Raw genomic sequence first — 23405 nt, forward strand, 5'->3', positions numbered from 1 at the left:
CACTGGGCACACACTGGTTTTTACTGGTGCTGGGACATGGCAGAAACAGGGACAAACTCCCAGGAAATGGAGCCAAAAAGTCTCTGGCTGGGCTGGCGGCGGTCCAGCACGGGGGGTGGGTGCTCTGAGACCCCCGGGAGGGGCTGCTGCCCCCCCAGCACAGCAGGGGAATTCCTTGGAGAATCCGGAATCCGGGTGGGAGCAGTCCCTGCAGCATCCCTGGGACCCCGCGCTGGGCCAGGGGCTCCCTTTGGGGGTGACCCCGCTGGGGAGGGGGCTCAGGTGCTCTCTGTGCCCCGCCCGAGCTCCAGCGCCCTCCGGGCCATCTCCAAAGCCCCCTCCCGGGTCCGGTTCCCCCCGATGAAGCCGCTGGCGTGGACGAAGACGCAGCCGGGAATTCCGGCCAGCTCGGACAGCGCCTCATCCCGGAGACCCCGCCAGGCCTCGGGCAGGGGGAGCCTGCGGGGGACAGAGGCGTTGAGAGGGACCCCGGCGCCGGGGCGGGCAGCGGCAGGGCCAGGGGAGGGGGTCTCACCGGCTCTGGAAGCTGTGGGGGGCTGTGGGGACGCTCTGCACCCGCCACTGCCCGCCCCGGTCCGGGAACAGCACGAGCTGCAGCGGGCTGGGCAGGGCCAGCTCCCGCTCCAGCTGGAACAGGTGCTCCTTCCAGGGACAGCCGCCCTGGCACAGCTCCAGGACCTGCCCGCTGGCATCCACCTGCGAGGGGACACCGGGCTGACTCCCGAACCCGCCCCGGGCTCGGGGTCCCCAAAATCTCAGAGCACCCTCTTGCAGGGACCACGCGGGATTTGGGGTGCAAAGGCCCCCCTGGGATTTGTACTGTCCCACGCCCCGATTCTCCGCCCAAAATTCCAGGTTCTCCCCCCAAAATTCCAGGTTCTCCCCCCAAAATTCCAGGTTCTCCCCCCAAAATTCCAGGTTCTCCCCAGGCTGGCTCGGCATTACCTCGAAGCGGCGCCGGACGGCCTCTTCCACCAGCGCCCGCGCGGGCAGCCAGGCCCGGTGGTAGAAGTCCAGGCGCTCCAGGAACTCGCTGCCCACCAGCTCCATGGCCCTCCGGAACCCTGCCTGGGGACACGGGGCTCAGCCTGGGGCAGCAGCGTGTCCCCGAGCAGCGGTGTCCCGGGAGCTGTCCCCACCTCGGTGTCCTGGTCGGGGTCGTTCCAGCGCGGGTTCAGGTGCCCGACGCGGGCGCTCAGCGTGGTGCTCAGGGCGTAGCGCGGCTCCCCCGCCGCCGGAGCGATGCCGTTGTCCATGGCATCGATCTCCTCCACAAAGTTCTCGTACAGCTGGGGACAGGGAGGGGACAGCAGAGCTCAGCCCGTCCGCCCCAGCAGCTGCCACAAGCTGCTCCCCTTTCTCCACCGAGGACAAGCCCCGGGCAGAACTGTGACCCTGGCAGGGTGACAGACCCCCTGTCACCCCCCTGTCACCTTGTCATAGAGCGCTGTGACCACGGGCCCGTCCTCGGGCTGTCCCAGGAGCCCCGCGAGGATCTGGGACCCGAAGTGACAATAGACGAGCCCGGCGCTGCTCAGCTTCGTGCTCCAGGGCTTGTCCGGCCGCAGGCTCCGCATGGACTCCGCGAAGGACCTGTGGGGCCACGCGGTCACCCCGGGGACCCCCGGGGCTGACGCTGTCTCCGGGCGGGGGTCTCACCTCTGGTGGTGGTCGTAGCGGTGCCGCTCCGGGTCGTACTCGCCCCCCACGTCCACCACCACGTCACAGCCGGCCAGGCGCTGCGGGTCCCGCGTCCGCACGATCTCCGCGTCCTGCAGGGGGACACCGGGGTGAGGGTCCCCAGGGCCAGCGGGGAGCGGCTCCTGGTGACGAGGGACACCGGGGAGGGACCCTGAGGAGGGGGTGGGGGAGATAAGGGTGACCCCCAGGTGTGACCCGGGACCGATGGGGTGACCCCAGGTGGGACCGGGGACCCCGAGGGGCCGCCGCTAGGTGAGCTCAACTTTCCCCACGTGGGACCTGGAGAGGAGCCACCCCGAGGAAGACCCCGGGACCCGGCCCCGCACGGTGCCCCCGTCCCGTTCATGCCCCGGGCGCGCTGCCGGTGCCGCCGCACGCGGGGCCGTACCCGGTAGCGGGGCAGGAGGCGCAGCAGGAAACACGCCAGCGCCTCGTCGCAGTGGAAGGTGCCGTCGTGAGTGCCGATGCGGGCGGCGGGCTCGGGGTGCGGCCGCTTGTGCCCGGTGCCGGTCGCTGTCCCGGTTCCGGTCCCGGTGCCGGCCATGGCCGCGAGCCGGGCGGCGCGCGCGGCACCGCGCATGGCGGCGGGAGGCCACGCCCCCAGGACACGCCTACCCGCGGTAAGCCCCGCCCACCGAGCACGTGCTCGGCCCCCCGCCCCCTCGGCTGCGCATGCGCACAGGGGAGACCGAGGCGCCTGGCGGGTCGGGCGAGTGCCCCCTGGCGGCTCGGAGCGGGGATACGCGGGGCGGGACCGAGGGGACACCGGGGACAGAGGGGACACCGGGACCGAGGGGACACCGGGGACAGAGGAGATACCCGGGACCGAGGGGACAGACACACACGGTCCTGCACAGCCCCCCGGGGGACCCAGGGAGAGCCAGAGACACAGGGACGGATGGATGGGCAGAAGGACACACAGGGATGGACGGACGGACACACAGGGACGGACACACAGGGATGGACACACAGGGACGGACACACAGGGACGGACGGACGGACACACAGGGATGGACACACAGGGATGGACACACACACAGGGACGGACAGATGGACACACAGGGATGGACGGACGGACACACAGGGACGGATGACCTGTCCGGACACACGAGCCTGGGGCTGAGTGGATTTGCCCAAGCAGGAGTTTATTGGCCAGAGCCAGGGACCCTCCGGCCATCGGTCAGGGCCCAGGGGGGCTGTGATGGCCCCTCCCAGGGATCCGGAGCCCCCAGCTCCCAAATCCCCCTTCCCAGGGTTTGCTCCGGGTGGGAACAAAGGCCTTGAGCCGCCTCCAGCCCATGGCAGGGGGAGGGAGCCAAGCTGGAATTGGGGTCCCCGCCCCATCCCAGGGGTCATCACCATCCCCCAGAGGGGCCCGGCTCCAAAGCGGGGGCGTCTCCTGGAGATCCCCCCGCTCCCCCCTTCCCCAAAGTGCAAACAAAGCTCGTCCTGCTCTTCCCGTGGAGGGTCGAGGACAAAATCTCCCCTCTCTCGGGGCTTTCTCGGCTGCCTCCGGCACACGGGAACATCACCCACGGCACCTGCTGGCCGCCATTTGGGGTCCCCGAGCCCCCGGCTGCTGTGGGATTTCGGGGCGGGGGGAAGCAGAGCACGGCACAGCGGCACCCTGACTTCATCTCCCGTCCGGAAAAAAAAAAAAAAAAAAAAAAAAAAAAAAAAAAAAAAAAAAAAGAAGGGATTTGGAGGCACGGAGAGGGATGCACCAGCTCCTGGAATGGGGGGGGAAAAAAAACCCGAGCAGCCAAAACTCCAAACCCCGGCAGGAGCCGGGGCGCTCCCTTCTCGCGGGGCCGGTGCCCTTCAGGAGATCTCGTTGCCGAACACCTCGAGCAGCAGCGGCGTCAGCTGCATGCTGTGCTCGGGCTGGAAGGACAGACAGCGGTACTGCCGCGAGTGCTCCTCGTTCAGGCTGCGCAGGTCCGCCAGCTTCTGGATCATCTTGGCGTAGAGCAGGCGGCTGCCGGGCGGGGGGTGCCGGGCTCGGATGTAGCTCTGCAGCACCTCCGAGAGCCGCTCCTGCAGCGCTTCCACCCGCAGCGGCTCCCGCACGCCCGGCCGGTCTGCGGGGCAAGGGCGGCGCTCAGGGCACGGAGCCCGCGGGGGTGGGCTGCGGGCGGGGGGTTTGGGGGGGATTGCTTCGCTTTCCGGGGGTTTGGGGGGGGATTGCTTCGCTTTCCGGGGGTTTGGGGGGTATTGCTTCGCTTTCCGGGGGTTTGGGGGGTATTGCTTCACTTTCCGGGGGTTTGGGGGGGGATTGCTTCGCTTTCCGGGGGTTTGGGGGGGGATTGCTTCGGTTTTCATGGAGTTTGGGGTGATTCCTTCCCTCTTCAAGGGGTTTGAGGGTTTGGGGTGATTCCCCCTCCCTTTCATGGGGTTTGGGGTTATTCCTTCCCTTTCATGGGGTTTGAGGGTTTGGGGTGATTCCCTCCCTTTCCCAGAATTTAGGGTGATTCCCTCCCTTTTCATAGGGTTTGGGCTGATTCCCTCCCTTTCCTGGGGTTTGAGGGTTTGGGGCGATTCCTTCCCTTTCATGGAGTTTGGGGTTTCATGGGGTTTAGGGCGATTCCTTCCCTTCCATGGGGTTTGAGGGTTTGGGTTGACTCACTCCCTTTTGTGAAGTTTGGGGTGATTCCCTCCCTTTCCCAAAATTTAGGGTGATTCCCTCCCTTTTCGTGGGGTTTGGGGTGATTCCCTCCCTCCCTTTTGTCTCTTTTTAGGGTTTGGGGGACGATTCTCTCCCTTTTTATCTCTTTTTAGAGCCGGCTACGGTCAGGTTTTTTGCGTTTTTTTTCCCCTCCCCTTTGTGGGGTTTTCCAGATTTGGAGTTTTCCCCTCCCTTCTGAGCGTGTTTTGGGGCGTCTTTCTCCCTACCTGGGGACAGGATGCAGATGGCCATGAGCAGCACGTGCTCCTCCTCGTGCAGGTTCAGCTTCTTCAGCCCCACCTGGAATTTCACCAGCGGCTCCAGCAGGTCCATGCTGTGCCCGGCTGCGGAGAGAACGGAGCCTCTGAGGGGCTCTGGGAGGGGATTTTTCCCTTTGGAAAGGGATTTGATTTTATTTTCCTCCAGGAGACGATATTTCCCTCCAGAAGGAGACGATATTTCCCTCCAGAAGGAGACATTTTTGGACGCCCTGGGACACATTTTTGTACACCCCGGTGGCTCTGGGGACACTGAGGCACCACTTGTCACCCCCATAATTTGAGACAGGACCCCCCCTCTCCTTTCCCAGCACAAAACCAGGCGCAGAGGGAAGCTCCCAGAGGGGGAAACCCATGGAATTTCGGATGGTTTTGGGGCAGGGCTTCCCCTTACCTTGGGTGACATCGCTGACCCTGTACTTGAAGTCGCTGCTGCCGCAGGTCCAGGACATGTCCTCGAGGGTGAAGGACTGGTTGGAGCGCAGCATGATCACCTCCATGGCGCTGCACTTGAGCAGCACGATCTGGTCCTCTGCGGACAGATCCCTGCAAGAGGATCCGCCCTCTGCACCGGCTCGGGGGACACGGGAGGAGCTGCCACCCCCCAGGGTGGGGCTCCCTGCCCAGAAATTCCATTTCCAGGGGGGTTTTTTTTGCCCCAAATCTCGGAGTGAACGCAACCCTGACGAGCGCCTCGAGGGCTGCAGGAGCTCTGGGCGGGATTTGAGCGCGTTTAAGGGTGCAAAGGGCAGCACGGGATTCCCGGGAAACACCGGGGATTTGGGATCCAAGGCCTCACCTGAAGCCCGGGATCATCTTGGCAAAGCCGACGACCTTCTGGATGCTGTAGCTGACCAGGTCAGCCAGGTGTGGGAGCATGGAGAGCTGCGAGAACTCCAGGTTCATGGAGGAGCTCTCGTCCTGCTCCTCCGGCAGCGCCAGGCCGGGGAACGGCGGCGGCTCCACGGAATCTGCGCCGGGGGAAACGCTCTGAGGGGACCCCGGCACCCGAAGGAGCCCCCGCGGGAATTGGAAAGAAGGTTCTGGAACGTCAAATTTGGGTGGGAGCGCCGCGTTCCTGCCCCTCTGGAGGGGGGAGAGGAGGGAACCTGCGTGGTTTTGAGGCCAGGATTTCCAGAGGGGGAGGAAGAGGAGGAGGAAGAGGAGGAGGAGGACGAGGAGGAGGAGGACGAGGAGGAGGAGGAGGAGGAGGAGGAGGAGGAGGAGGACGAGGAGGAGGAGGACGAGGAGGAGGAGGACGAGGAGGAGGAGGACGAGGAGGAGGAGGAGGAGGAGGAGGAGGAGGAGGAGGACGAGGAGGAGGAGGACGAGGAGGAGGAGGACGAGGAGGAGGAGGACGAGGAGGAGGAGGACGAGGAGGAGGAGGACGAGGAGGAGGAGGACGAGGACGGCAGACTCATGGTGGGTCCCATTTGGCACAACCCTTCCCCACGCCTGGAATTCGGGGTGGTTCGAGGCGTCACCTCCAACCCCAATCCCAGTTTGGGGCCGGGAGGAACTGGGGGCACACCTGGGAACGTGCTGAAGACCTCGGAGCCGAAGAGATCCGAGGAATCCTCCGAGGACAGGTCCTGGGTGAGCAGGGACGAGGTTTTTGTGGCCCCTCTGCTGCTGGGGTGGCTCCTCACAGGGGGCTGGGGGAGAAAACAGAGACAACTCCATGAGCTCTGGGGCCGGCAGAAGGATTTTACAGGATTTTTACAGGGGGAATTCGAGGCGCGAAAAAAAGAGAATTTTCTGGGCGTCAGCACCCGAAATTTGGTGAAGTCGGCGTAGGTGGGGTCGTAGGTTTTGCGATGGGCCTCGAGCAGGACGTCGATGACTTTCTGCTGCTCCTCTGAGAGTTTGGGTTTGAGGCTTTCCCTCAGCGCTTCCTCCTCCTTCCTCTTCAGGATCATCTCCCGCTTCCTCTGCACCTCCTCGTCCGTCAGGATGACTGGGAAAGGAAAAAGGGATGGAATTAGGGATTGGAAGCAGCCCTGGATGCCCAGCCCCTGGAAAATCCCTTTTTCCACCTGGAAAATCCATTTTTTTCCCCCCTTACACCCCTTTGGCCCGGTTTTCCTGCTGTGCCCAGGAGGTTTCTGGTGCTCTCAGGGGAGGTTTTGGTCAGAAACTTCCAGGAGAAAGGGTCAGAGCCAGAAACTTCCAAGGAATAATGGTCAAGGGCAGAAACTTCCAAGGAAAAAGGGTCAGAGCCTTCCAGGACAAAAAGGTCAGAGCCAAAATATTCCTGGGATAGAAGGTCAAGGCCAGAAACTTCCAAGGAAAAATGGTCAGAGCCAGAAAAATCCAAGGAAAAAGGGTCAGAGCCTTCCAGGATAAAGGTTCTGGTGGCACCAAGGCTGTGCCAACCCTGCCCTGTGCCCTCTCTGCTCCCTCAAATCCCGATCCCAGGCCCTGGGAGCCGCTGGGTTCACCCAGCTCCGGCTCCTCTCTGCTCCCAGCTGCCGCCAGGGGTGTCCAGCGCTGCTTCAGGGCAGTTTTTAATCTGATTTTTTAAGGTCAAGGCACAGCCAAACCTCCTCCCACCCTCGGGGATTTATGGCTTTTATTGGGGTGGCGGCGCTCGGCAGCGGCCAAAGGTTGGGCTCCACGCGAGGCTGGGCCCTGTTTATTTAGGGAAAAGGAGCAGCCAGGGGCAATTTGGGGCTCAAATCTTCACTTGTTTTTTTTTTGTTTGTTTGTTTTAAATCAACAACCCCAAGCCCTGAGCGGCCTCAGAAGGGAAGAAAAGCACGAATCTGTGGGGTGACAATGCCGAGAGAGCAGCGTGGGACAGGACAGAACCCCCAAAAACCAGGAGATCCCTTTTCTCCAGGGGCTGGAGACCTCCCCCAAGGGCAGCTTGTGAATTCCCCGGGTGCAGGGATCCGATGCTGGGAGAGCCAAGGTGGAATTTGGGGCGGGAGGAGCCCTGGGCTCTCCCCTGCTCCTTTGGCCCGGGGCGATTTTCCGTTCTCCGTTTTTCCATTTCTCAGCCTTGCGCAACCTCCAGGGGCCCGGGGCTCCTCAGGAGGGGCTGAAAGGTCGCTCCCACCTCTGCCACTGGCATCTCCACGGGAAAAAAAATAAAAAAATCCGGATTTTGCCATTCCCCCATCCCAGTTTTTAACCGCAAAAAGCACCAGATCCACGTGGGCACCGCCTGCGCAGAGAGAGGAGCTGTTAAAAACCCAGGGAGAAGGGTTTTTAGGGATTATTAAGGAAGGATCCAAGGGATCCTCAATATCCCTGAGCTCCAAGCGGCTGGGGGGAGGCAGGGAAGGGGTAACCCCACGTTTTCTGCCGCATTTCTCCACGGGGTAAAGCTGTGAGGGCCCCGGCTCTCCTGGGAGCCAAATTCCCAAATTTCCAGACCCGCGGGGGGATTTTCTCCTCCTGCCTCTCCCTGTTTGAACCCTGGGAAGCAGGAAAACCCCTGGTGTTGGGTTTCAGAATTTTTGGGGTCACCAAACCCTCGGGCCGGACAAAAACCCCAAATTCCAGCGGCGGGGAAGGATCTGCCTGGGTCAGAGCCCGAATGAACCCCGCTCCTCTTCCTCCTCTTCCTCCTCAGCCCACAATTCCCAACGCCCCGTGGAAAAACCCAGGCCTCAAATCCTTCCCCAATTCCCTCTCTCCGCCTAAAAATAACCCCGAATCCTTCGTCCTCCCTCGTTTTTTTTCCAGCTTCAAAGTCCGTTTTTGGCTATTTTTAGCCCCTCCGGGTCAGTTTTTGGTTAATCCAGGCAGGATTCGTTAACGGGGACCCGTTTACACGTTAACTCCTGTGGAGGGGAAGAACCTGGAGAAAACCTGGAATTGCTGCCCGGGAATTTTCCAGCCTTTCCCGGGTAATTAAGAGGCTGTTGGTGTAAATTAAAGCATTTCCCTCGTTAGGGGCTCCTCAAAAGCCTCCTGGGAATTTGGGGACAGCCAGTGTGGGCCTTTTCCTGCCTCATATCAATCCCAGAGAATAAAATCCAAGGATTTCCAGCAGGATCGTGGAAAATTTAAGCTTTTTTTTCCCCCCCCTGCAAACACCATTAAATTCTGATTTTTTGGAGGTCCTGGGGTGACATCAGGCTCCGCTTGTGCCTTGTTTAGCACACCAGGGAAAGGGCTCTGCTTCCGTATCCCGAATTTCCAGCTCCATGGACACCCTGGCCGCCATCTCCCAGCAGAAAATGTTTGGTTGGAGCTCTCCAGGAGCACCTCAAACACGTTTTATTTTTAAAAGCCACTTATCTCTAAACACACCGGGGAGAAAACAAACATTTGGGCCACATTTGTGTGTTTGGACTGGGCTTAAAAACCGCTTTAATTCCCTCTGCTGTTGACTTAAGTCCCTGCTTTATCCCACATGGAAAAAAAAAAAAAAAAAGGCTCGGAGAAAGAAGCGGGGGGGAATAAAAAAATAAAACAAATCCCAGAGGGAGAAGAGGAAAAACCCAACCCAGCTCCATGGGGAAGCTCATCCAGCTCTCCCAGTGGAGCACGGAAAACGCCGGAAAAGTGGATTTGCCGAGCCGCTGGGAGCCGATTTTTCCCTCCAAAAAAAAAAACCAACAAAACAAAAATCCCCAGGAAAAAAAAAAAATCCACGAGAGAACAACTCCTGGATGGGAAGGAATCATTAAACCCACCACTCTCAATCATTACCCAGCGCTTCCCCTGCCCTTTGCATCCCCCCGGGACGCTGCCGGTGCCGCCCCTGCGGAAAAGGGGACGGGCACGAACATTCCCGGGATTTGGGCACGAACATTCCCGGGATTTGGGCACGAACATTCCCGGGATTTGGGCACAAACATTCCCGGGATTTGGGCACAAACATTCCCGGGATTTGGGCACAAACATTCCCAGGGCTCGTTCCTGGGATTTGGGGCACGAACATTCCCAGGATTTGGGGCACGAACATTCCCAGGATTTGGGGCACGAACATTCCCAGGATTTGGGGCACGAACATTCCCAGGATTTGGGGCACGAACATTCCCAGGATTTGGGGCACGAACATTCCCAGGATTTGGGGCACGAACATTCCCAGGATTTGGGGCACGAACATTCCCAGGATTTGGGGCACGAACATTCCCAGGATTTGGGGCACGAACATTCCCAGGATTTGGGCACGAACATTCCCAGGATTTGGGCACGAACATTCCCAGGGCTCATTCCCAGGATTTGGGGCACGAGCATTCCCGGGATTTGGGCACGAACATTCCCAGAGCTCATTCCCAGGATTTGGGCACAAACATTCCCAGGATTTGGGCACGAACATTCCCAGGGCTCGTTCCTGGGATTTGGGCACGAACATTCCCAGGGCTCGTTCCTGGGATTTGGGCACGAACATTCCCAGGGCTCATTCCTGGGATTTGGGCACAAATATTCCCAGGATTTGGGCACGAACATTCCCAGGGCTTATTCCTGGGATTTGGGCACGAACATTCCCAGGGCTCGGTCCCGGGATTTGGGCACGAACATTCCCAGAGCTCGTTCCCGGGACTGGGGCACGAACATTCCCAGGATTTGGGCACGAGCATTCCCAGGGCTCGTTCCCGGGATTGGGGCACAAACATTCCCAGGGCTCGTTCCCAGGATTTGGGCACAAGCATTCCCGGGATTTGGGCACTCACATTCCTTCATCATCCCGATGTCCACGCAGCGCTTGAGGCGGCAGGCCTGGCAGTGCCGCCGGTTGTCCTTGGTGATGTGGCAGTCCCCGTTGAAGGGGCAGGTGAACATGGCTTTCCTCTTCATGCTCCTCCTGGAAAAAAGAGGAAAAAGAAAAATAAATCAGATTTTTTTTGGGTTGAGTTCTTGCTGTTTTGGTCTCTGCTGCGAGCGTCGGCGGAGTTGGGAGCAAAGGGAAATTGCCCAGCAGGGAAATGTCCGAAGGGATTTATCCTGGAATGGTTTTGGGGTGGGAGGAATGACCTTAAACCCAGCCTAATCTCCTTTCGCTAAACCAGGCTGCTCCAAGCCCAGCCCGGTGGTTTTGAGAAGGTTTTTGGGTTTAAACTGGGATTTTTTTTGAGGTCAGGAGCGTGTGGAAGGATTGCAGAGAAAAACCCCCCCGGCAGCGAAATGAAGCGGCGCGGTTTAAACCCGGCCTCGCTGAGCCCGGCTCCGCTGGCAGAACTGGCCCGAGCACATTTCGGGTGCGCGGGGAGAGGAATTCTCGCTGCAGGACACGGAGAGAGGAGCCCGAAAATGACAGCCCTGAGCTGCAGCCGAAACCGCAGCGGGACGGGAACGCGGAGCCGCCGGGACAAAGGGTCAGGGCCAAAACAACCCGGGGAAAAAGGGTCAGAAACTTCCAGGAGAAAGGGTCAGGGTGGAAAAAATCCGGGGAAAAAGGTCAGAAACTTCCAGGACAAAGGGTCAGAAACTTCCAAGGAAAAAGGGTCAGGGCCAAAAAAACCCGGAGAAAAAGGGTCAGAAACTTCTAAGGAAAAAGGGTCAGGGCCAAAACAATCCAGGGGAAAAGGGTCAGAAACTTCCAGGAGAAAGGGTCAGGGCGGAAAAAATCCAGGGAAAAAGGGTCAGAAACTTCCAAGGAAAAAGGGTCAGGGTGGAAAAAATCCAGGGAAAAAGGGTCAGAAACTTCCAGGGAAAAAGGGTCAGGGCCAAAAAAACCCGGGGGAAAAAGGTCAGAAACTTCCAGGACAAAGTGTCAGGGCCAGAAACTTCCAAGGAATAATGGTCAGAGCCAGAGTTTCCAAGGAAAAAGGGTCATGGGCAGAAATATCCAAGGAAAAAGGGTCAGAACCTTCCAGGACAAAGGGTCAGGGCCAAAAAAATCCAGGGAAAAAGGGTCAGAGCCTTCCAGGGAAAAGGGTCAGAGGCAAAATATTCCTGGGATAAAGGGTCAGAGCCAAAAATAATCCTGGGATAAAGGGTCAAGGCCAGAAACGTCCAAGGAAAAATGGCTGGAGTTTTCCCAGGAAAAGCAGGGAGGTGGGATATTGGGAAGAAATTCCTCCCTGTGGGGCCCCAGGACAGAATTCCCAGAAAAGCTGCGGCTGCCCCATCCCTGGAAGTGCCCAAGGCCAACAGTCAGATTAAAAAAATTGTAAAAAAAATCAAATCTGGGTAAAAAAAATGTTAAATAGGGGTCAAATGTGTCAAATATGGGTGAGAAAATATTTAAAAATGGGTAAAAATCAAAAATCTGGGTAAAAAAAATCTTCAAGATTTCCTCTGGCTGCAGCGCCGGGAATTAAAGATGGTTTGAGGAAGGGAGATGCAAACCAAGAGGCTTCACTCTGCCTGGAATCTGGGATTTTGGGGAATATTTTTTGTGGAAAACAAGGAAAGCAGGGCTCTGTTTTCCCTGCTCCTCCAAAACCTTTGGAATTTTGCTGCTCCAAACGGGGACAAACAATCCCAGCACTCAAAATTTAGCCCTGGACGCCCCAAAATTCCCAATTTTGCTGCACAAAAAGCTCCTTTTTTTTTCCCCCCCTGTACAAAAACCCAGGGAAAGGCCGGGAATGCACAAACAACGAAGCTTTGGAGCAGGGAAAAAACCATTCCCAGGGCTCAGGACAGGCCAAAATTCCAGGTTTGGAATGAAAATTGCAGCTTGGGTGGTTCCGGAGGCTCCCAGGGTGACACCGGAGCCGGGCTGGGGCTGGAATTCCACGGAAACCTTCCCAATTCCCAGGAGAATTTGGGATCCCAGGGGCTAAAAATAGAGGATCCCAGACCTCATTCCCAGCCTGGAAGGAGGGAAGGGCTCCAGGGGGAAGAATTCCCAGGAAATGCTGGATTTTGGGAAGAGCTGATCCCCTGCCTTTCCTCATATCCCCTCAATCCCAGAGTTTTGGGGGTTTTTTTGAGGACATTTCAGGGCTTTTTGACTCTTGGGGGGGGGAAAAAAAAAAAAAAATCAAAAAAAAATCCCAGTTTGTGACCTCAAGGAAGCTTTCCCCACATTCCTCCCTTTTCCGGGAGCACCGCAAAGCTCCCAGCCCCGTGAAAAACCCCCGGAAAAAAAAAAAATATCCCCAAATTCCAAACTCACCCCCCAAAAAAATCAACAACTTCCCCCCCTTAAACCAGGGGAGCGCTGCACCGCCCGGAATCCCGGGCTCGTTTGGGGATTCCTTCGGATTCCCACCGGGAATTTTTTGGGATCGGGGCCTTGCCGAGGATCCAGGCTCACCGGAAGAAGCCCTTGCAGCCCTCGCAGGTCATGGCGTTGAAGTGGAAGCCGGTGGCTCTGTCCCCGCAAACCCCGCAGATCCTGGGAAGGTTCCGCTCGGAATCTCCGCCCGGATCCGCCAGGGAGGTGCTGGAAGCGCCCGGATCCATGGCTGGGAGGCGGAAAAAAAAACAAAAGAAAAAACACAAAAACCAAAAGCAGCTTTGGGATTCGTCGCCAAAAGTTCGGGAGTTTTAATTCCGCCCGATTCGGGGGTTTAGTGCTAAAATTATCCCCAAAAGTTCGGGGTTTTTCCGTGGATTCTCCCCGAGGTGGGCGAGGGATTTTTATTCCTTTTGGATCCGGGCATTCAAAGCGCCCAAAGAAATCCAGGTTTTGGGATTTTGGAATGCCGGGGAAACTCTGGGATTGGGAGAGGCTCAATTAATGCCTCGCTAATGAGGCAAAACAACCCCCAAGGCTCCTTGAAAATTCCCGTGCCTCTGGAATGATTTTCCTTTAAAAAAGGGGAGAAAAAATGATCCCATTCCAAACCCAGCCATTCCCAAACTCCTTTAAATCCACTAAAATCCACGAAATGCCATTAAAATCCCAATTAAAGAACTCCCTCTTTTTGGGGGGCTGCTTTCCAGGGATTCCCGAGGGGGATTTGGAGTGGATTTTGGGGTTTTCCCAGGAATTCCCTGGGACATCATTCCCAGCTCTCCTCTCCCACTGTTTCCAACCAAAGCCTGGATTTTTCACTTTAATTCCTTCAGAGTTTTGCTTTCATTTGGATTTTTCCAGCTGCGCCTCGGGGTTTGGGCTGGAGGATCCCTTTCCCATATTTTTGTGAAGATCCCAAAGAAAGAATTCCCAAAACCCACCCCCAGGAGCTGCTGCACTGGGATATTCCAGCTAAATAAAAATCCAAGGAAAACCGGGAGAGGGGAGGAAGGGGTGAAAGTTTCCCAACGGATTGGGAGCAAAGAGCAGGGACAGATCCAACACCCCGGGAATTCCGGCCGGGAAAAACGAGCCCGGCAACTCCAGAGCTCCCTGCCGCAGGAGGGAACCCCGAGATGAGGAATTTGGGATCCACACATCCAGATTTCCCTTCTATCCCATTAAAAAAAAAATTGAGAATATTCCAGGTTAAACCCTTGGAATGCCGTTCCCTGCGTTCCAAACACATCCCGCCGCTCTTTTGAAATGGGAAAATCCAATTGAGCCGAGCTTTTCCAGGGATTTTTCCCCCCCAAAAAAAGAAATCCCTCCAGCATCACTGTGCTCACTCCATGGAAAAGCTTTCCCCCCTTTTCTAAGGAAAAAAAATTAAAAAAAAAATCCAGGAATGAGAATTTTTCCCACAGAAACTCCCCTGGTGTCCCCCAAACCCTTCCTGGATTTCCTCCTCCCGCTCCAAATCCTTCCCTTTGCTCCTTTATTTCCCAGTCCCTAATTCCAGGCTGCCCCAGGAATCTTTCCTCTCATATCCCCCAAAAATTCCAGGGAAAGCCGACAGGCAGAAGCTGCCCCTGCTTGTGGAAAATTCCGGAACTCCTCCGGAGCTTCTCCCCGGATTTCGAAATATTCCCAAACAGGTTCTGGCTCCGTCACCCTCCGGAGAGAGGGAAAACCACCCTGGGAAAATACAATTCCTAGGAATTTTCAACATAAATTATCTTTTTTTTTTTTTTTTTTTTACCATCTCCAGCCTCCCTCGGGCTTTTTTTTTTTTTGCTCCAGAAGGAGCAAAATTCCGGCAAAATTCCAGCAAAATGCTCCTGAAATCCGCCCCGAAATCAGGGGCTGGGGAGAGGAGCCGGAATTTGGGGGGATTTCAACCTTAATTTCTTAGATTGGGACAGAGATTATCTGAAATTGCTGGGACAGCACCTCAGGGAAAGGTTTAGGGTGGATTTTAGGGAAAATTCCTCATCCAGAGGGTGGCTAAAAGCTGGAAAATCTTCCCAGGGAAGGGGCAGGGCCTCGAGGGCGATGGAGGCCAGGGAATTTATGGAAAATGCCCCTGGATATTTGATGTTTTTGTGTCCATTGCAGGGTCGGGAGTCGGACTGGATGAGCCCAGCTGGATTTTCCGAGGTTCCAGCTCCTCCCTGCAAGGAAGAGTCCGGAATCCAAGGCCTTGGGATCCCACGTGGGGCCGGGGCCTCTCCAGGCCCTGCCCCACAATAAATTCATTCCCAGTGGTTAAAGGCCAAGTCCCAAACCCATTCCAACCCATGGAATTGGATGAGGGTTTTTTTGTTTGTTTTTTTTTTTTTGCTGTGGGATGTCCAAAAATCCGTCCAGAATTCCCTCCCGGTATCCATCGGGACAGGTGTGAAAGGCCCGGCCCCGTGTGGGAGCGCAAAATCTGAGCCTGGAAACGCCAAAATTGGGCAAAAAGCGCCCCAAAATTCAGTGTATCCTGGATTTTCTTCCCGCTGGAGCCTCACAGTGAGATATTCCCAATTTTAGGCAGGAAAAAACCTCTCAATTTTAGTCCTCTAATCTCTGATATTATCCCCAAACCCAGCAATATTTGCAGCTCCAAGGCCCTCCCAAAAAACTCCAATATCCCTAAAAACCTCCATGGACACAAACCCAACCAGGTCCCTTTTAAACCTTCCCAATTATGATTTTTTTTCCTCGGAAAAGGATTTTTGGGTGGGATCACAGCCCCCTGTGCTGCTCAGAGATCCCACAGCAGGGGCTGGGGACGGTGACAAGGACGAGCCGGATCCCAAATCCCAAATCCCGGCTTTTCCCACCTGTCTGGACAAGCCAGGAGGAAAATTCCAACTGATCCCGGCACGTGACGGAGCCTGGCCCTGCCCTGCTCCTGCCCTGGCACTTTTCCTGCTGCTGGAGCTGCTCAGGAATTGAGGGAAATTCTGGTTTTCCCCTTTTTCCAGAGGAGCTGCAGCAGGAATTGCTTTTCCCAGCTGATCCTGGGCTGCGAAAAGATCCCAAAATTCCATTTTTTTGTGTGTGCTGGAGCTGCTCCCCCTCCTCCGAGGATCCCAAATTCCCCCTGGATTCGGGAATCTGATCCCACCTCACCATTTTTCCCCCATCAGCTTTGGGACACAATTCCCAGGCATTTCATCCCCAAATTCCCCGGCTGGAAGTGCCACCCTGGGAACAGCAGGGAAGAGAAATTCCCAGGAATGAAACAGCCCCAAAAATCCCAGTTTTTTGGGCCCTGTCCTGGGCAGCAGCAGGATCCAGATTTTCCCCACGGAATTCTTGGAGTGTCCCAGCCCCAAAGGAAAGGATTTTGGAGCCCGGGACTCCCCCAGGCAGAGGAATTGCAGCAGAATTCCAGGAAAAAATGGGAAAATACTGCAAAATTCCAGCTAAACTGCGCTGGGAAGGAAAAAACTCCCGAAGCAGAGGTGGGAGGGCAGCACCAGCTGTGGGATAAAAATCCTCTTTTCGTGCTGGAGCCAGCCCTGGGAAGGTTTGGAGCCACACGAGTGATTCCCAGCTGTGGCAATTCCCAGGAAATCCGGGATTTGCTGTCCCCTCCTGAGGCCACCCAGGTGAGCCAGGGAACACATCCCGGGCTAAAAATAGAGCTGGGATTTGTCAGCCTGGGCATTTCTGGAGATGGGAGGGATTTTTTTGGGGGAGGAGGGATCGTTTTTAGGGCAGCAGGGACTAATCCCTGTCCCTTCCCTGGGATGTGCTTGGAGGAAAAAAAAGAGAATTTTCACAGCAAGTCCCACCTTGGAGCTGGAAAAAGGGAATCTTTGGAGGCCCCAAATCCCTGTCCATTCCTTATCCCTGGGATGTGCCCGGTGGAAAAGGGAATTCTCATTCCCCAGAACCTCGACTTGCCCAAGGAAGGAGGAGGAGGAGGAGTGGGAATGATGCAGCAGCCAGAGCTGTTGCAGCCTGGAATTGGGAAATTGGAGCAGCAGCCACGCCTGGGGCATGGAGAAGGTGGGAAAACCCTCAGGAAACGGCTCCAGCTTCTCCAGAAAATAAAAATTAGGGAGGCTTCACGTGCCAAAAATCCCCTTTTCCCACCCAGGCTGCCTCTGGGAAGTGAGAGAGCGCTCAGGAATCGCCCCAGGAAAGGAAAATCCCTCCCTGGTGTAGCTGCTCCTCTGCCCAGGAGAACCTGGAGCGGCTTCTGGGATTCCTGGGAATGAGGAAACCGCTCTGGACGTGCAGATAAAGGTTCCAGGTGTTGTTTTGCCACCACTTTTAGGGGTGAAACTTGTGAAATTGTGGAGCAGCAGCCACGCCTGGAGCACGGAGAAGGTGAGAAAACCCTCAAGGAGACGGCTCAAAGTTTTCCAGGAAAAGGCCGGAAACTCCAAAAAAAATCCCTTTTTTTTTTTTTGGACCCAATTCGCCCGCAGCAAAACCCTCTGGGGAAGCAGGGACGGAGTCAGGAAAGGAAAATCCCTCCCCAGCACAGCTCCTGGGATTCCCGGGCATGAGGAAACAGCTTGGGACGCCCGGAATAAAAAATTCCAGGTGTTGTTTTCCACCATTTTTTCCGTTTAATAGCGGCGAAAAAGGGCGAGGGTTGAGCTGATAAGGGCGGAGATAAGAGAAATGGGCCCGAGGAGGAGCTGAGTCAGCGGAGGATGAAGTGGCAGCGCCGGGGGTGGCACCGGCAACATCCTGGCAGTGCCACCCCTGGCGGATTTTTGTTCCATCCGCACCCGGGTTTAATCTTAATTTCCCTGGATTTTTAATTTTTTTTTTTTGCTTTTCCCCATCAGCTCCCTTAATTGAATTTTTTAAAAGGTTTTTTAATTCCCAGAACCGTTTCCATCTCTCTCATTTTTTCATCCCAGCCCGCTTGCAACTGGGATTTTTCCCCCTTTCTCCCAATCCCTGACAATTCCAGAATTTCCCCTCGGGGAGCTCAGGCCAGGCCGGCTCTGCTTTGGCTCAGCCACAGGAGGTTAAAAATTATTCCCTGGAGTAGGATTAGCCATTAAATGGGGAAAAAAGGAAAAAAAGGAAAAAAAAAAACCCCTGGATTTTCCATTTATTCCTCCCTAAACACAGCGGGATTCAGGGAAACATCCCCCAGGCACGTTTTTACCTGGGGAAAATCTGATTTTTTTTTGGTGATTTTTGTTGTTGCTGGGACATCTCAGCCCCGATCTGGTCACGCCCTGGAGATCTGGGGCAGACATCTCCCATCGTCCTCATCATCACCTGCATCATCAGCTCCCAGATCTTCCTCGCTCCGGGATTCCAGAGAGAACCCAACCTCACCTTGGCTTTTTTTTCCCCTTTATTTCACCTTAATTCCACCAGGTTCAGCCCAACCCCAAGGGTTTTTAAACTTTATTTAACTTTGTTTCGGCCATTTTTGCTCCCCCTATATTCCCCTGGATTTTTACTCTCCTCAGACACTGGGGTTTCACCATTTCCCTGGATTTCTCTCCATTCACCCTCGGGTTTAATCTTAATTTCCCTGGATTTTTCTCCCCTCCCTGCCCAATTTCCCCGGATTTAATCCTAATATCCTGCGATTCTTGCTTCCCCCATCATTGCACTGGATTTTTCCTCTCTTTTCCCTGAGTTTAAACCCCGACCCTCCTGAGTTCAAACCCCGACCCTCCTGAGTTCAAACCCCGACCCTCCTCAGTTTAAACCCCGACCCTCCTCAGTTTAAACCCCGACCCTCCGGGGATTTTTGCTCCGCCCGCACCTCGCTTTTCCCAACACCTCCCCGGATTTTCGCTGCCCTCGGTTTCCCGGGATTTTTTCTCCCCCTTTTCCTTGGCTTTAACCGCAATTTCCCGGGATTTTCGCGTCCCGCCGTGGCCGCGGCTCCTTCCCCGAGCCGGAGGAAGATGAGTCACGGGCGGCTCCGGGGGAGGAGGAGACGCCGCAAAAACGTCGCTCGTCCCGAAAACCTCTTTCCGAGAAAAAAAAAAAAACAACAAAAAAACACCAAACCTCAAAACTTTTCTCAAAGCTCCAACCTCGAAAAGGAGAGGAGAAGGAGAGGCTCAGCCGCTTCTGCCGGCCCCCAAAAACTCATTCGGGGTGCTCAGAGGAGGATTCCCCCAATTCCTGGCGCAGAAAAATCCCCCTGTACCTTGATTTTCCTGGCGCTGGCTCGGGATGGCTCCAAAATATCCGGGAAGGCGCTGGGGAATTCAAAAGGAAGGTGATTAATGCTGTGCCAAGGGGCTCAGCCCCCGCCCCAAAAAAAACCCGAATTGGGACCTTGAACGTGGGTTTACATGGAGAACTTAACCACGAGAGCAGCCCGAAACCCTAAAAAATCACCTCGCAGGAAGCTCTAAAGTCAAATAAACACCCCCGCAGCGGCCAGGAACCCTAAAATCACCTTACAGAAAACCCTTAAAAATCGCATGAACGCTCCCACGGCACCCAGGAATTCCCCGGGTTCGAAGGGCCCCCCCCAAAAAGAGGGAGGACAGTGGGGACGCCCACGAGCCCCCCAAAACGCCTTCGCGAACTCACATTTCTGGGGGTGATCGTGGCTGAGATGGGACAGCCTCAGACCTCCCCTAAAACCATGAGGCACCCCCGGAACGGGACGGGGACACCCCCAACCCTTAAGGGGACCCGAATTTTGACAGGGAAATCCCCCAGCCGAGCGGGGACACGGGGCGGGGGTCTCACAGGGAACCCCGGATCCCTCCCGGAGCACCGGGGCTCACACGCGGGACCCCCCAAAGCAGCACGGGAACACGGCGAGCCCGAAGCAGGAAGCACCGCGGAGCCTCAACGCCCGCCCCGCGTCCCTCCGGCCGGCGGGGACAGCCCGTGCCCGCCCCCCGTCACCCCAGGGTGCCCCCGCAACCCCCGGAAACCCCCGGGAAGAGGCGCCCCCGGTTCGCCCGCAGCGGGCACCCGCCGTGTCCCGGGGAGAGCTCCCTGAGAAGGGCTCGGCACTGCCCCGCTGTCCCCCGGATGGGTGTCCCCGGTGTGTCCCCGGTGTGTCCCCGGTGTGTGCCCGGTGTGTGCCGGGTGTGTGCCGGGTGTGTGCCGGGTGTGTGCCGGGTGTCCCCGGTGTGTGCCGGGTGCCCCAGGTGTGCCCCCGTGCCCGGTACCTGAGCCCGGCCCCGCTGCCGCCCCCGCCCCGCTCGCTGCCGCCTTTTGACGGGAACCGGCGCCTTGGCCCCGCCCCCTCCGCGCCCCGCCCCGCCAATGCCAGCGCGGCACCGCCTCGGCCACGCCCCCAGGGCCCCGCCCCGCCAATGCCCGCGCGGCACCGCCTCGGCCACGCCCACCAGCGCCGCACGCGGCCGGGGCTGGGCGCGGTCACAGCCAGGGGGCGTGGCCGGGAACCGCACGTGGGGAGCGCGGGGGGGGTTCCAGGGAACGGCCGCTGGGGGTCCGGGGTCACCCTCCGGACACCACTGACCACCGGACAGTGCTGACCCCCGGACACCACTGACCACCGGACACCACTGACCACCGGACAGTGCTGACCACCGGACAGAGCTGACCACCCGGACACCACTGACCACCGGACAGAGCTGACCCCCGGACATCACTGACCACCCGGACACCACTGACCACCGGACAGAGCTGACCCCCGGACATCACTGACCACCGGACAGAGCTGACCCCCGGACAGTGCTGACCCCCGGACACCACTGACCACCGGACAGAGCTGACCCCCGGACAGTGCTGACCCCCGGACAGAGCTGACCCCCGGACACCACTGACCCCCGGAAACCACTGACCACCGGACACCGCTGACCACCGGACACCGCTGACCACCGGACAGAGCTGACCCCCGGACACCACTGACCACCGGACAGTGCTGACCCCCGGACACCACTGACCACCGGGCACTGCTGACCGCTCACACGGCCCCCCCTGCCCTCCAGACACTGCTGACCCCCGGACAGTACTGACCACCGGCCCCTGCTATCCTCCAGACCCTACTGCCCACCCAGCCCCCGCTGCCCACCTGGACCCCGCTGCTCTCCGGACACTGCCGACCACCGGACACTGCCGCTCACACAGCCGCCAATGCCCTCCGGACCCCGCTGCCCTCCGGACACTGCTGACCACCCGGCCCCCGCTGCCCCCCTGGACCCTGCTGCTCCCCCTGCTTCCTGCTGCCCACTCGGTGCCCACCCGGCTGCGTGCTGCCCACCCGCCCCCTCTGCCCACCTGGACCCTGCTGCCCCCTCGACCCCGCTGCCCACCCGAGGGGTCCCAGCGCCCGGCGCTTTGGGGGCTGTCACCCCTCCAGAGAGTCCGGTGGGCTCGGGCAGCCGACCCAGCTCCCAGTGAGTGCCCAGTGCTGTACTGGGACGCGACAAACGCCACCGGTACCAGAGTGCCACCCACAGCACCCCCCGGCTCTTTGCAGGCTCCAGCCGCTCCCGTTGCTCCCCACAGAGCCCCGAGGGTGATCCGAGCCCGGGGACCCGCAGGACAGCCGGATTTGGCTGCTCCCGAAGGATCTGAGAGTGTTTGGGATAGAGCGAGAAACCGAGCTTGACCGTCCAAAATCCCGTTATTGGTGATTTGGAATGCGGGATTTTGGGCAGAGCCGGCTCAGCCCAAACCAACCCAAACCAAAGACGCTCCACTGCCTGGGCACGCTGCGCCCACAGCCGAAAAAAATCGGGATATTCGGCAGTTTTCCCCTTTCCATCCTCAGACATCCACCCGGGATGCAGCCACCTGCGACACTGAATAAAGGGCTCCCAGAAAACCCCTGCTGCTGCTCCCGGGGTTTATCGGGTGTCCCCTAAACCCAAAAATCCCGAAACGAACCCCCGGCGCAGCAGAGCCCCCGCAGCCGCGGGCACCGAGTTCAGCCGCCGCGGTTTGCGTGGGGAAAACGCTTCGAAAATCGCCTTTAAATTGATTTAATGAGGCCGAGGAGGGGAAAACAACGTCTGGGAAAAAATGGGAGCTCATCAGAGGCAATTTCCTGGCGCGGATGGATTTCGGGAGGGTGGGGAGTGGTGGAAGCGGCTCGTCCGCGCCCCGGTGTTTTTGGGATCGCAGCTCTTCCCGTGCCAAAAATCCGTCCCCCAAAAATCTCCCAAGGTTTTTCCCCACTGGCAGGGCCGCGCTCCAAAGCTCCAAAATTTCCACACAAATTTCCCGTCGATCCCAGCTTTTTCCCCCACCGCCGGGAATTTGTGCCCCCCGAGCTCTGGGGAGCGTTTGTGGCCGAGGGGGATTTGAATTCGCTCCCTCTCTCCTGATTTCCTGCTGCTTTTCCGCCCTCGACCCAGCCGGCACCAGCGGTTTGGGGCCAAATCCCGGCTCTGCTCCGCATCCCCGGGACAGCCGGGATGTGCGGGCATTCGGGAGGATTTAATTCCTGCCCGGGATTTAATTCCTGCCGGGAAACCCCCAGAGCTGCGAGCGGGAGCTGCAGGTTTTGTGCCTGGAAAAAAGGGATCGGCGGCGCTGGGAGAGGAGCAGGGTGGCGCAGGGATGTGGGGCGGCAGGAATTGGGATCCCCAGACCGCCCTGGAATGGGTTGGGGTTGGAAGGGACCCTGAGGCCCGTCATTCCCATCCCTGGGATTGTCCCTGCACAGGGCTTGGAGCCGCCTGGGAGGGCGGCAGGTGTGGGATAAACGGGGCTGGATGAGCTCGAAGCTCCCTCCCAAAAAAACCCCGCGATTCCACGATCCCGAGGGACACAGAAAAGCAGGAAAAGCCCCAATCCGATATTTCCCTGCCCTTGGAACAGCGATCTCTCATCCCGGAGCTCCTCCCGGGATGACTCCGGACTCGCCCCATCCCCGAGGGAGAGGAGATTTCCCGGGAAGCGCTTCCACAATCCCACCGGGTGCCTGGAAAAGCGCCTTTCCTCCCGTCCCGACCATTCCCGCTGGGTTTGGGGGGCAGAAACAAGCAGGGTAAAAAAAAAAAAAAGGGATCAAACTCAGGACGCGGCAGGAGCCGAGGGGGGAATCTTCGGTTCTCTCCCTGCTCTGGGAATTCTCTGCGGGCTCGAGCTCATCCCGCAGCGCATCCCAAGGGATGAGCAGGGATTTCTCCTCACCCAATCCCTCTCCGAGCTCCTTTTCCAGCCTTTCCCCAGGATGCCACAACCCCCGGGAAGGCGCAGGAAGGAGCCGGGGCAAGGAAAGGAGAGCCGGGAATTCTCCCCCCGCCTGGAATTTCGCTCCTGGGAAGGAGAGAACAAATGATCCGTAAAATTTCCATGGGATACGGCTCCCGCGGCCGGGCAGGAGCTCGCAAAATATTTAAATTTCGCCGTGAATTTTATTTTGATAATTTGGGCGATTGGGAGAGGGTGGGATTTCGTTTTCCCTCATTTTTCTCTCAGACGCGGTGGGGGAAAAAAATCCCGCTGAGGGAATTTAGTGAAGGAAAACGGACCCGGGAGCTGTCGGGTTTGGGGGAAGGCGGGGAGGGAATGGCCGGGGGGGGATTTTTCCCTAAAAGTTGAGAGGTGCTGGAGTTGATAGTGGGCTGAACTGGGACGGGTGGGCTCGGAGCGGTGTGGGACCGCTTTGTATTGGGATTGGTGGGCTCGGAGCGGTGTGGGACCGCTTTGTATTGGGATGAGTGGGCTCGGAGCGGTGTGGGACCGCTTTGTATTGGGATGGGTGGGCTCGGAGCGG

At 57.8% G+C, this 23405-nt stretch overlaps 2 protein-coding genes across 5 annotated transcripts; both read right to left on the minus strand.

Annotated features, from left to right (window-relative positions):
- MYG1 (MYG1 exonuclease) lies at positions 1 to 2266 on the minus strand. Its single transcript, XM_040088464.1, has 7 exons — positions 2111 to 2266; positions 1681 to 1793; positions 1455 to 1614; positions 1161 to 1310; positions 967 to 1089; positions 536 to 717; positions 1 to 459 (listed from the first exon to the last, which is right to left on the minus strand). The coding sequence occupies exons 1-7, from the start codon at positions 2264 to 2266 to the stop codon at positions 279 to 281; spliced, it is 1065 nt and encodes a 354-aa protein (XP_039944398.1). The 3' UTR covers positions 1 to 278.
- Positions 2267 to 2846: 580 nt separating this feature from the next.
- Positions 2847 to 21589, minus strand: VDR (vitamin D receptor). Of its 4 annotated transcripts, none has more exons than XM_040088451.2 (10): positions 21569 to 21589; positions 18897 to 18948; positions 12833 to 12983; positions 10299 to 10429; positions 6438 to 6622; positions 6197 to 6320; positions 5465 to 5636; positions 5060 to 5211; positions 4615 to 4731; positions 2847 to 3803 (listed from the first exon to the last, which is right to left on the minus strand). In XM_040088451.2, exons 3-10 carry the CDS (start codon positions 12979 to 12981, stop codon positions 3544 to 3546), a joined length of 1290 nt encoding a protein of 429 aa, XP_039944385.1. In that variant the 5' UTR covers positions 12982 to 12983; positions 18897 to 18948; positions 21569 to 21589; the 3' UTR covers positions 2847 to 3543. The 4 variants fall into 4 exon arrangements, with proteins under 4 accessions (XP_039944385.1, XP_039944384.1, XP_039944386.1 ...); XM_040088450.2 differs by lacking the exon at positions 21569 to 21589 and adding an exon at positions 19882 to 19900; XM_040088452.2 differs by lacking the exon at positions 21569 to 21589 and adding an exon at positions 18504 to 18713.
- Between the last annotated feature and the right edge of the window lie 1816 nt (positions 21590 to 23405).

Source organism: Hirundo rustica, chromosome 30 (genome assembly GCF_015227805.2).
Source record: "Hirundo rustica isolate bHirRus1 chromosome 30, bHirRus1.pri.v3, whole genome shotgun sequence".
Lineage (NCBI taxonomy): Eukaryota > Metazoa > Chordata > Aves > Passeriformes > Hirundinidae > Hirundo > Hirundo rustica.

Bases quoted from the DNA above. Each gene is read 5' to 3' on its own strand.
- VDR (XM_040088451.2), bottom strand. From the start codon at position 12,981: ATGGATCCGGGCGCTTCCAGCACCTCCCTGGCGGATCCGGGCGGAGAT. The intron at 6,321-6,437 runs GTGCTGACGCCC...TTTCTCCCCCAG, and splicing joins CCGACTTCACCAAATTTCGG to CCCCCTGTGAGGAGCCACCC. The intron at 5,637-6,196 runs GTGTGCCCCCAG...CCCCCGGCGCAG, and splicing joins GGTCTTCAGCACGTTCCCAG to ATTCCGTGGAGCCGCCGCCG.
- MYG1 (XM_040088464.1), bottom strand. From the start codon at position 2,266: ATGGCCGGCACCGGGACCGGAACCGGGACAGCGACCGGCACCGGGCAC. The intron at 1,090-1,160 runs GTGGGGACAGCT...CCGTGTCCCCAG, and splicing joins ACCCCGACCAGGACACCGAG to GCAGGGTTCCGGAGGGCCAT. The intron at 718-966 runs GTAATGCCGAGC...GTCCCCTCGCAG, and splicing joins CCGTCCGGCGCCGCTTCGAG to GTGGATGCCAGCGGGCAGGT.